Below are 12835 nucleotides of genomic sequence, written 5' to 3' on the forward strand. Positions count from 1 at the left end.
ATTATATTTATTTTTTTTGAAGAAATTATTATATACTGTATTTAATAAATATTAACATATCCAATTGTGCGGTATATACATTATTAAATTATAAAAAATCTGCTTTACTGCTGCGATGAAAAATGTTGGATTATTTTGTAATGCAATGTCTTCAAACTATTTTAAGAAAACATGATTCGCCGTGCCCATGCAGCATTTTGAAAAAGAATGACCAAATGAAGTAGAGTTGGAATTTCTTCGGTTTGATTGAATTTGGCATATATATGTAAACCATAATGTAACAGTGCCATCTAGAGTGTAATTCATTGTATTTGTTTTGTTAAAACGAAAGATAAAAATGAGCTTAACTGTTCTTACTGTGTGTTTTTTGTGTGTTGTATTTATATTATTTTCTATCATATGCTATGTTCACAAGCAGGAGCGATTTCAGTTCCACATGAACTGTTGCAGATGAGTGTGTTATAGTATCGTTTGGAATGCTTTATTTTTAAATGGTTTCATTGAACTTAAATGCAGATTTGATCACTGTTTTTCCTTGTGCAGTTTGCTGTTCTTGCCCAATTCACATCAAGGATCTGATTCTTGGTTGAACATACACTTGTTTGCAGCGTGCAGCATGCATGTTTTATATGTTTTGCATGGTACAAAACCAAGAGTGCACAGATACTGTAGGAGTGATGCAGTATAAAATGAGCTGATGATGACGATGAAAAGCAAACCAAACATAATGCATTTGAGCAGCACGGACGGTGTAATGGTAAGCATTACTGCCTCACAGCCAGTGGCGTATATATAGCTCCTCAGCCCCCGCGGTGGCGGTGAGGCACAGAGAAAGTGTGGGCGCCGGGGGTCTGCGGGGCTATAGTTACCCGCTGCTGTCTGCCGGTACCTGGCCTGCCTCATCTGCGGTCACAGTCCCGTCTCTCCTAGCAACGGCTCCTGCTTCTATAATGAAAAGTGACACTTAGAAAATGGCTGCCCCCATACTGCCAGGCGGCGGCCTCCTCTAGCATCCTTAAAAACTGTCTGCAGTATGGGGGCAGCCATTTTCTAAGTGTCACTTTTCATTATAGCAGCAGGAGCCGGCGCCGGGAGAGATGGGACCGTGACCGCAGATGCTGCAGGCCAGGTACGGGCATAATGCGGGGGTTGGAAAAAATTGAGGCTGGGGTGCACATTAAGTAGTTACGCCACTGCTCACATCGCTGACATCATTGGTCTGATTCCCACCATGGCCCTAACTGTGCGGAGTCTGTATATTCTCCATGTGGTCCCAACAAAATGAACCCTAGAATGTCTGTGTGTGCTTGTACATGTGGTAGAGAATATAGATTAGAACAGAAGAGAAAAAAACACTTTTTGCTGTGGCAAAAAAAGATTGTAGGGGAGATTCTCTAAACAAGAAATGCGGTAAAAACCCCGTTATCGGGGTTTTTACCGCATTTTGGGATGCTGTAAGCATCCCCCGCCGGGTTAACGCGGCGGGGGGCATCGCCAGAAAAATCTGGCGATGCCCCATAGAAGCCAATGGGCTTCTACCGCATCCCTCCGCCGCCCTGACCCCCCGCCGCCCCGCATCGCCCCCTCCCCCCTCACCTGTGTCCGGGCAGCACAGCGCAGTGCTGCCCGGACCTGTGACCTCCTCCCTGCACTGATCCTCTTCCAGGTGCAGGGAGGAGGAGAGCCCGGCGCAGCAGCGCCGGGTGTGTGAGGGAGGGGGGAGCCGCCCGGGACCTGCTGGGACCCGGCGATTCTCACCACAAAGGACAGCTCTTAACGCAAGAGCTGTCCTTTGCCTTAATTATCGCATATGTTACAACATATGCGATAATTAAGTATGCGATGGGCGGCGAAGGGGGCGGAGATTCTTAGAGAATCTCCCCCTTTGTATGAAGAAATAAGTATATTATAATCTTGTCTATAAACATTTGGACACAAAATCTGGCATGTTCTTAAATAGTTTATAAGGTACTGGGGACAGATCACCTTGGTGAATTTTATTAATACTTAACCTTTAGTCTTATTTGTTTAAAATTTGGGACACACGAACATACTGTACATATACAGATGGACCTGGTCTCATGCTTGCCAGATCTAGCGATAGAATCGCCAGCCCCTGGCAGCCGCCAGGGCCCGCAAGCCGTTGGAAGGGGTCGCGCTCGCCCCATTCCGACGGAGTACCCCACCAGTCCCCGCCGCCGTTCCCAATCAGGAGAGAAATCTGGTGAAAAGTTTGAGAGAATATCATTTTTGGGGTAAAATGTCGGGACTTTAATGACTACTCATGCAGTTTTAAGTTTTTAATTAGATAATAATGAGATGGCAGTTTCGGGTTGAAAAAGTACAAAGTGATGGATCTGGGGATCAGGGCAGCCGAGAGGTATGCCAGGCCCTGGTAAAAATTTTGGGGTGTTGCCTAATCGCAGGAGGCCATGCCCCCGAAATGTTTAAGGTGGGTGAAAAAAACTGTCTAAAGTCGTCCATCACCCACCCTCAGCAGCAGCAGCACACACCTACAGCGTGTGCTGTGCTGACAGCAGACTCAGCATGCTGTAGGTGTGTGCTGCTGCTGCTGCTGCCCGGGAGGGACAGAGGGGAAGGTATGGTGGGGGTTGGACCAGGGCCCCTCACAGGCCCCTCCAGTAAGCCTGGGCCCGGGTAATTAGTACCTGCTCCCCTCTCGGCTGCCCTGCTGGGTATACAGGTTATGGTACAGGTATATTAAGGGTTGTTTATAAGTGGGGCAAGTGTTTTTAGGATTGCAGGTGGGAGTAATTGGTTGTTTTTTTACAAGGTTTTAGAAAATGCTTTTATTTGACCCAAATATATACAGTACTTATACCTATTTTCATGAGAGCATTTATTTTACATAAAAAGCTTGATTTTTATATATTTTTCAGTGTTTTTAAATAATTCTTATTACATCAATTTTACACATTTTGGGCCTGATTCAGATCCGATCGGTACTGCGTGCATTCGCACGCAGTACCGATGTTGTGCGTCTGCGCATGCGCAGGCGGGTATCTGCGCATGTGCAGGCGTATGTGCAGGCGTATGTGCAGGCGTATGGTGCGTGCACCAACGGCGACCTTTCGGGTCGCCGGGTGCACGCACCCATGCCGGCGTGGTGGGGGGGGGGCGGAGATGGGCGGGGGGCGCCGTGCTGCCCCATTACCATATGGGAACGCCCAGCGTTCCATGGGCGTTCCCATGGAAATGAGGCAGTGACGCGGGTGTGGGGGAGGGTAGCTGACATCACCGGATGTCAGCTGCCCGGCCGTATCCACGCCAGCGTGCACGCATATATACGCAACTGAAAAGCCACTTATATATGCGTGCACGCTAAACATCATTCGATGGTCGGTGACCATAGAAAGATGTGGGCGGTTAGCCGAGCCATGCGAATGGATGTTTATGCAAAACATCCATTCGCAGCTGTTCGGGCGAAGCCGCACTTTGAGGGGTGCGGTCATTTGCCGGGCAGGGTTTGGTGGACGCGCAAGGCTGCGAATTCCACTACATCTTACATCTTTTTAGATTTCCCCCTAAAATATTTCTATGCTGTAATCCTATGTTAAATTGGCAATTTGGAGGGGTACACGCTGATCTCCCCATTTTCACCTACACTTTTGCTGGTCAGCACATCACAGGGCAAAATGTGAGCGTATGCATCAGCGATATGAGACTTTTTCGGCAAACCGTGCAATATCTATGCCCATGATTGCGGAATGCGTTAGTCGCTAATAGGTCTCTAAAATGTGGTGCACCTCTAAGGTCTCTAAACATATAAAAATAACCTTTATTAGTTTCATTTAAAACTTGTGAAATATAAAACACACAAAACAGCATAACAAAAAGTGACAACAAAGTAGCAATATAGTGTCTTAAAAATAGGGTGGCTCGCTGGGAGCGCACTATATAATGATGTTTGGTATTTATCAATATATCTTGCATCGTACAGAGGGGGATTCGGCGGCAGGGGGTGTGTTTCGGCATACGACTGCTGTTTAGCGAGCGGTGATGAATCACCCCCAATGTTTGCAGGGTGCATTATACTGCTTAACGAGTCCCCTGACATTAGGGAGTAAAGCTGTAATGAAGGGTTGTTGTGCTTTGGGGATGATTCAGGTTGGTTTGCAAAAGCAAACTCTTTCTTTCATGGACAAAACCATGCTGCACTGCAGGAGGGGCTGATGTAACATGTGCAGAGAGAGTTACATTTGGGTGGGTTAGTTTGTTTCTGTGCAGTGTAAATGCCGTCTGCTTTATCTTTACACTGCAATTTAGATTTCAATTTGAACACAACCATACCCAAATGAAAGAATAACTATGCACTATATCAGGGGTTCCCAATCTTTTTTAAAGCACGGCACCCTAGAGTATCAGATATTTTTCATGGCGCCCTTAGGTCAAAGTAAAAAATGTTGAATATATATAATATTAAGTAGGTTGGGTTTATATGCGATTTTTAGGGTCAGTTATGAGGTAACGGGTAGGATTTGCTTCTGTTTGTGCACATTTTATGACTGGCAGCTGCCAGCACTGGTTTTGCCCATAAATAATTAACCATAAATAATTTGAATTGGTCTTGGACCAACCCGGGGCACCTCTGCAACTGTCCCGAGGCACCCAAGAGTGCCGCGGCACACAGTTTGGGAACACTGCACTATAGATATCAGCATTCCTAGTGTTTTAAATGATCATCTTATAGTCTAGCAGAGGTTTGATGTAGATACTCAACTGCGTAAAGCAAAGTCAACTAAAAAGCACAAAGATAGACCTTGCTAGCATATGGATCTAAATAATTATATTTTAATTATTAAACATATAAAACAATAAAAAAAATGATCACAAGAAAAGAAAGGAAAAAACAAAAAATATATCAAATGCATATAAATAATATATTTAAAAATATATGATATGCATGCGTACTCTTACACCTACAATAATGCCGGCATTAGAAAAATTGTTAAAAAGCTTTTCAAATTCTCATTTGGATGGTCATTCTCCTATTAGGGTCAGAGGCATAGTTGCCTACCCTCCTGCATTCCCTCATGTCACCTAGCCCACATTATACTGTTACATTTTTAGCCAAAAAAGGAATGGGAGCTACAGATGGGGCAGGTCCCATCTTGGCAGGGGATGGCGCTGGCGTCGCCAGCCGCCATCCCCCGCCAGCGCCATGGCGATGGTGAGAAGGGGACGCGCGCGCACGAGAGACGCGCGCGTCCCCCTCCGACGGCGCTTCCATCCGTTCCCCCGGGTCCCCGCCGCCTGCCCGCATCCCCCCCTAACCCTGTCCGTCTCCCTGAGGCGGAGACGGACAGGGTTTCCGTCGCGCTGGCGACGTAGACTGAGACGCGCGTGCGCGTAAGACGCACGCGCGTCTCAGTATATTCGCTGGCGAGGCTGCTGGCGGGTCGCCAGCGGGGACGTTCTGGCGATCCGCCAGCCAGGATGGGAAGTGCCCCATCTGTAGATACATTTACATTAAATCATCAGCACCATTTCCCAGCACTTTAGCAAGTATAGTAGCTCTTACTAACTGCTTTAGGGCTCATCTACATTTGGACATAAGTCATTTTAAAAGATTCCTCTCAGGTGTAGCAGTACACACCCACACTTTTAGGTGCCATGTTCATATTCTGTTTTCACAGTCTCTCCATATATGGAACTAGACACGCCCTTTGGGTGGAGCATGACACACTCCCTCAATGGGGTGCTGTGAAAATCCTATTGCCATCCCTGAAACTAGTTTAAAAAGTAGGCAAGTATGGTCAAAGGGTGAGATTTAGGAGGTTATATGGTTGATTCTCAAGGCTGTGAATTTGCAGTGTTGCGAGTCCACCAAACCCTGAACACCTATGAAATGCTGGGGGATCACATATGGTAATAAGGCTGGACGGTGCCCCACTCCCTCTCCATCCCCCACCTGCTATGTTGGGGGCATTCGCCGTGGGTGCACATGCGCAGAAATGCACGTGCGCACTAAAGAAACATCGTCCCTGTACGAATACAGACTAGCTGCATACAGACCAGAATAAGGTTCCGAAATCGCACATTATCACATTTTTCAAAATCGCATTTATTTGGAAGAATTCTACAATTTAATGAGATGCAAAAATCGAAGAAAAAAATGCATTATTGTACAATTTTTAGTCATGCAAATGTGGATTTATTTTTTTAAATGGCGTGGTGTCCCACCTCCTGAGCATAACCAGCCCCAAGCTCATTGAGCCAGGCCTGGTTCCAAAAATATGGGGGACAAAAAGCATTGGGGTCCCCCATATTTCTGAAACCAGCCCCGGACTCATGGACCACTCCTGATTCCAAAAATACGGGGGTCAAAAAACTGGGGGTCCCCCATATTTTGGAACTAGCACTGGGCTTCAACAGCTGAGCACATGTGTTGCCGCCCCACCGAATCTTTGCCCCCTTCCCCCGCCGTCATTTCTCCTCGCAACCATGTGTGGGGATGTGTAATGAAGACACATCCCTTGGCATGGTGGCGCTGCAGGAGAAATCATTTGATGGTCGCTGACTTGCCGACCATCGAATGATTTCTCCTGCCTTCGCAAATAAAAGTCAGTCTCAACTGACTTATTTGCGGGCGCCTGGACAAAGACAGGGTGGGCTGCTGACATCATGTGACATCATCTGCCCGCCCCCCGGCAGGCATCGGGCCGTCTGCGTACTTATGGGAATGCCTAGTGTTTTCATGGGATGCCCATTAAACGGTAGGTGTTCCCATGGCCCAGCACCGCCACCGACCCCATCCCTCTGTGAATTGCCTGGCTGGTAAATAACTCACCGCAGCCATTTGCAGTCGGGATTTGACATGCGCCGAAATGCACAATTTCATATTTTTTTTCTGATTTTATCAGTGAGAAACTTTTGGCCTAGGGGTGCCGTGACAAAAATGAGGATACTCAGGAGCACCGTAATTCAAAATGGTTTGGGAACCTCTGGTGTATGCATAGTTTACAGATATCAGCCAGATCCAACCACTTTTGCACGCCCATAGACTTTTTGAAAATAACAGTTTGGCTTGTGATATTTCATTTTGTTATTACATCACATTGTGATGGAAAATTCCATACACTGCAGTTTGAGTGTTTGACATAGTTCAGACCTATTACTTTTAATAAAAATAATTTTCCAATATTAATGGTGGGTATGTACATTATTTCACAAATTATTTTTTGTATTGTGAAACGGTTTACAATTAATCTTTCAATCTTGTAGAAAATGAATATCATAGCCTTACAAAAATTCTGTAACTTATTGTTGTCGGCTTTTATTTCCGAACTGTAGTAACAATCAAACTGCTAGAATCTGATTGCTATTTGCAAAACCTCCACCCTTTCTAAACATTTCTACCTGTGTACGAATTATAATACAGTAACTGCCCTTTGCTGTATTTTGAGTAGTGTAACATTATGAAATGTTTCTGCCCAATGCTAAATGTTACCTTTCTCACTTTCCTAGTGTATGTAGATCTGCCTGAGGAAACATCAGAATCAAATAACAGTGTAGAGAGCCAGAAATCTACGAACACTCCAAAGACTGCCAGAAAAGGTAAAGAGAGGACAGCTGAGAGATCGGAAAAGGAAAGGTCTGGTAAGGAGAAAGATAGAGATAGACTTCAGTCAACCCCCACATCAAGACCCGAATCTCAGGTAAAAACTGAATTCAACTTTTGTCAGTCAGTTTAGGCTAACCTAAAAGAAAAATACGTAATGTGTTCTTTAATGTGTTCTAACATTATTAACATTGCTTATTGTGCAAGAAAAATAACTGAATTATTTTGATAGTCAAGGTTTACAGTATTTGCATGCTGTGTAATTTTTAAGCCAATACTGCCCCCCAGTGTTATAAATGCAGAAATACCTTAAACAGGTATTGAAATGAATACCATCTCAGTTCTAATTGGTGAACGAGCCTACTTGTAAGGATGCAATATTAGACTTAATATTTACAAATGGTGACAGCATATCTGACTTAATTGTGGGTGAAAACCTGGGATCCAGTGACCATCAAGCAGGATGGTTCAGAATAAAGACAGAGGCTGACTCATTACACACAAAAACAGGTGTTAAATTTTAGGAAGGCTGATTTTGTATAAATGGGAACTTGGAAAGAGTGCAGTATAAGTGGGAACAATTGAAAAGTGCAATACTAAAAGCAACAGAACTTTGTGTCAAAGAGTTGGGAAAAACACAAGGAAAAGGGAGCGAGTTTGATTTGTGAAAGAAGTAGCAAGTATTGTGAAAGCAAAAAAGTTGGCCTTTAGGAAATATAAGCAGACACAGAATAATGAAGACAAAGGTGTATCTTGTTAGACAGAAGGAGGCAAAAGCATAGGCTGAGGAGAAATTGGCCCAATCAGTGGGTTAAGGGGGGGGGGGGGGGACCTTTTTTAGGTATATAAGACAAAGGAGAAAAAAAAGTGGAGTAAGAAGACTAAAGATAGAGTGGAAGTCTTCTTGAGGAATGTAATATAATATTTATTTATTAACAGTGTCTCATATAGCGCATACAAATTCCGCAGCGCTTTACAGAGCATAGTTATGAGCAAACACACATAACAAATTACATTACAAGACAGTTTAGGACAAGTACATGGTTAATATGGATAGTTGCATCAGGGGACAGGACACTGAAGCAATCATCAGGGTGGCAGTGGTTTATATATTCTAAGAAAGGCACATGAGGAGAGAGGGCCCTGCCCGTGAGAGCTTACATTCTAAAGGGGAGGGTTAGACAGACAGGGGTGACACAGAAGGGGAAGAAATAATAGCAGATCATATTAATAATTATGTCAGTATTCACTGCTCAAAGAGACGGGAAGAGGCCACAGTTAAGTTGCAAGTATATTCAGAAAAATGAGGGAGAAACAAGCTACTGGAGTAATCCCAGAGGACTGGAAAATAGGGACTGTAGTCCCACTGCACAAAAGTGGGCGCAAGGAAGAGGAAAGCAACTACCGACTAGTGAGCCTTACATCAGTAGTAGGGAAATTGATGGAAACATAAACAAAGAGTTGTAAAATATCTCAAAACCAGCAAATTACAGGATCAACTTACAGGATCCTAAACAGCACTCAATCACTGCCCACCTGCCTGGCAAAGTTGTCTGGCTGCATACATCTCCTCCTCTTCTCCTTCCTCTTTTCTCCCAGGGCTCCACCCCCTTCTTGTGGGTAGCTCCACCCCCTTCCCACAGGTAGCTCTGCCCCTCACTCACCCATGAGTAGCTCCGCCTCTCACCTGCGAGTTTCTTAGTTTCAGGTGGAGGGGGGGTATCATGGGAGTAGCTTCACAATGCCTATGCTGTTGCTGCTGCCTGCCAGACAGTGTGACAGGAGGAGCAGCAGCAGCCTGGAACAGCAGGATAGCAGCAGAGGATGCAGAGCAGGGACAGCGCCTCTACTACCCAGCGCTTACCTGCACTGCATCCTCTGCTGAGTGGGTAATGCCGGCCCTGCTTAGCATCACCCCTGGACTGATACTGCACACTAAGCTTTGACCCTGGACTGATACACAACACCTGGCAGCACCCCATGAATTATACGGCAGACTTGGCTCACCCCAGGAATTATACGGCAGAGTTAGCTCATCCCAGGAATTATTCAGCACAGATGGTGGCACCCCTGACCTGTTACAGCATACATGGCGGCACAAATGGAAATATACAGCACAAATGGCGGCACCCCTGGACCTGATACAGCACACATGGCAGCACTCCTGCAGTAAAAAAACAAAAAAAACATTCTTTATTCTTTTAATAAAAAAGGGTAACTTCCCTGGACTTAGCATCACCACATGAATTACAGTACAATTGGCTCACCCCTGGAATTATATTTGACACATTGCAGGACCCCTGAAATTATAGGGCACATATGGAGCACCCCCGAAGTTATACAAAACATATGGCAGCACCCCTGGAATTATATATACGACACATGGCAGCACCTGTGGAATTATATACAACACATGGTAGCACCACTGGAATTATACAGCAGTATCACTGGAATGGACTTTAACAGCAGTATCACTTGACTGGATTTATGCAGCAGTATCACTGGACTGAAATTAGACAGCAGTGTCACTGGAATGGAATTTAACGGCAGTACCAGTGGATTTTATCGGCAGTATCATTAGCCTGAATTTATGCAGCACTATCACTGGACTGGACTATATACAGCACTATCACTGGACTGGACTATATACAGCACTATCACTGGACAGCACTATCACTGGACTGGACTATATACAGCACTATCACTGGACAGCACTATCACTGGACTGGACTATATACAGCACTATCACTGGACAGCACTATTACTGGACAGCACTATCACTGGACTGGACTATATACAGCACTATCACTGGACTGGACGATATACAGCACTATCACTGGACACCACTATCACTGGACTGGACTATATACAGCACTATCACTGGACAGCACTATCACTGGACTGGACTATATACAGCACTATCACTGGACAGCACTATCACTGGACAGCACTATCACTGGACTGGACATACAGCACTATCACTGGACTGGACTATAAACAGCACTATCACTGGACAGCACTATTACTGGACAGCACTATCACTGGACTGGACTATATACAGCACTATCACTGGACTGGACTATATACAGCACTATCACTGGACACCACTATCACTGGACTGGACGATATACAGCACTATCACTGGACACCACTATCACTGGACTGGACTATATACAGCACTATCACTGGACAGCACTATCACTGGACTGGACTATATACAGCACTATCACTGGACAGCACTATAACTGGACAGCACTATCACTGGACAGCACTATCACTGGACTGGACATACAGCACTATCACTAGACTGGACTATAAACAGCACTATCACTGGACAGCACTATTACTGGACAGCACTATCACTGGACTGGACTATATACAGCACTATCACTGGACTGGACTATATACAGCACTATCACTGGACTGGACTATATACAGCACTATCACTAATCAGCACGATCACTGGACTGGACGGCAGGATGGCGGACTGGCAGGCAGCCAGGACATGCTGCCTCTTTACTCCCTGCTTCTGGATTGAAGATGGCTCATCCCTACTCATCACCGCTGGCATTAATTACAGCTGTGTTACAATAAGGATTGTCATTGTTAGCACAATGCATGAAAAATGGCCTGAAGTTTAAAAATGTCTATACCTAATCACATATGTTTTCCTGTGTGTTAAAACTGCACTTTTCTGACTGCATCTTGTTGTACCCATATACGTTAACACTTTACGTTGCATTGAAGGAGACTACAGTGACCGACATTGACCTTTAAAGTCTAATTAACAATCAAATGTATTATATTACAGGCAAATCAACATGCTGATAGCAACAAGCCATTGTGGACTCTACGGCTGGTCAGTGAAACAAGCGAGGCAGACACGCTAGAATTGAAGAAAGATACTGAGCGTATGGATGAGATAAGAGCCATGAAACAAGCCTGGGAGATGGCAGAACCAGGTCGAGCTGTCAAGGTAATGTAAACAATGGATGAATATGTACGGAATGCAACAATTGAAGAATGTCTTACAAGGTAATGCAGTTTTATGTTCATGAAATAAGCTAATGAAAATGGTATTTTTAGGCTTTGCAGTCACGTTTGCAGTTTGTGAACAAGTACATGCAGAAACCCAGTGCTGGACCTGTAGAAGAAGTCTCTTATGACAGTCAGGCTCCCGCTGGAGAGGAAGGTAAACTTAATAGTTTGTATTTCTAAGCAGGGTGTACATGTGCTTACATTTTCTTTGCATGTTCGGCATGCGAGGTTAATCTTCCTAGCCAGATGTTCATCGTCTGCAAAGCTACTCTGTCAGTCACTTCATCGGTTACCTGTATTCTAATACTCTGTATTAGATGTATTCTGTATTCTAATACTTTTACTTACAAACAAGGCCATAAACCAAACTACACCAACGTACATCTCCAGCGATTAGAACGGGGTGGAAAACTGGAGCGCTCACCCCGACGATTTATTGCCGGGGCATACTGTACTCCCATCACCAGTGACCATATTCCCAGCGATATCAGCCCCTATCGCAGCAGTGTGTACACGGCTTAAGACTCTGCTCCACTCTCCTCTACAGGAGAAGCTTATCAAATTCCAGATCCAGCCACTTAGCCTTTTATATATTGTCCCCATCCAATCACATCCCCACTGTACAGGCCACACATATCCTCTCTTTCATTTTCACATTTTCCATCCTTCCTTCACTTCTAGCTTGGATGGGGACCACACACAATAGACAAAGGGAATTGGCCTTCCTGGCCATTCAAACTCCTGGCCATTCAAACTCAATCCAGACCAGGTTTTCAGATTGCATGAGAATGCCTAACAATGCCCAGGGTGAAATTACAGTACACAACAAGCTAACCAACCTGGTAAAGTAGTTGTGTGACAGGTCCACTTTACCACATGTGTCCTCCTCAGGCCACATCAAGAGAAATTTGTTTATGTTAAATTTTTTTTTTTTTAAATGAAATAATTTAAAAATAATCACATTGAAGCTGTAACGACACAGTACTAGTAGCAGAAAGTATACATTTTTCATTGCTGGGCAATAGGCGGCCCTCCAGCTGTTGTAGAACTACACATCCCTGCATGCCCTGCCATAGTTTGGCCATCTGTACAAACTAATGCTGGGTACACACCTAAAGATTTATCTGTCCAATTTATCGGATGGGAACAAAAATCTGGCAATGTATGGGAGAAAATGACAGTCAAGCACTTGCTCAGGGGTTGCATACTATCCGT

At 44.7% G+C, this 12835-nt stretch overlaps 1 protein-coding gene across 3 annotated transcripts in view; it reads left to right on the plus strand.

The window, feature by feature from the left end:
• Positions 1 to 12835, plus strand: part of ADGB (androglobin) — a 282215-nt gene that overhangs the window by 252519 nt on the left and 16861 nt on the right. For all 3 annotated transcript variants that reach the window (XM_083176187.1, XM_083176188.1, XM_083176189.1), the window contains 3 exons: positions 7489 to 7679; positions 11394 to 11558; positions 11669 to 11774. In XM_083176187.1, coding sequence (XP_083032313.1) covers positions 7489 to 7679; positions 11394 to 11558; positions 11669 to 11774 — 462 coding nt within the window. The remainder of the gene's footprint in view (positions 1 to 7488; positions 7680 to 11393; positions 11559 to 11668; positions 11775 to 12835) is intronic.

This window comes from Crinia signifera, chromosome 3 (genome assembly GCF_055691185.1).
Source record: "Crinia signifera chromosome 3, ASM5569118v1, whole genome shotgun sequence".
Classification (NCBI taxonomy): domain Eukaryota; kingdom Metazoa; phylum Chordata; class Amphibia; order Anura; family Myobatrachidae; genus Crinia; species Crinia signifera.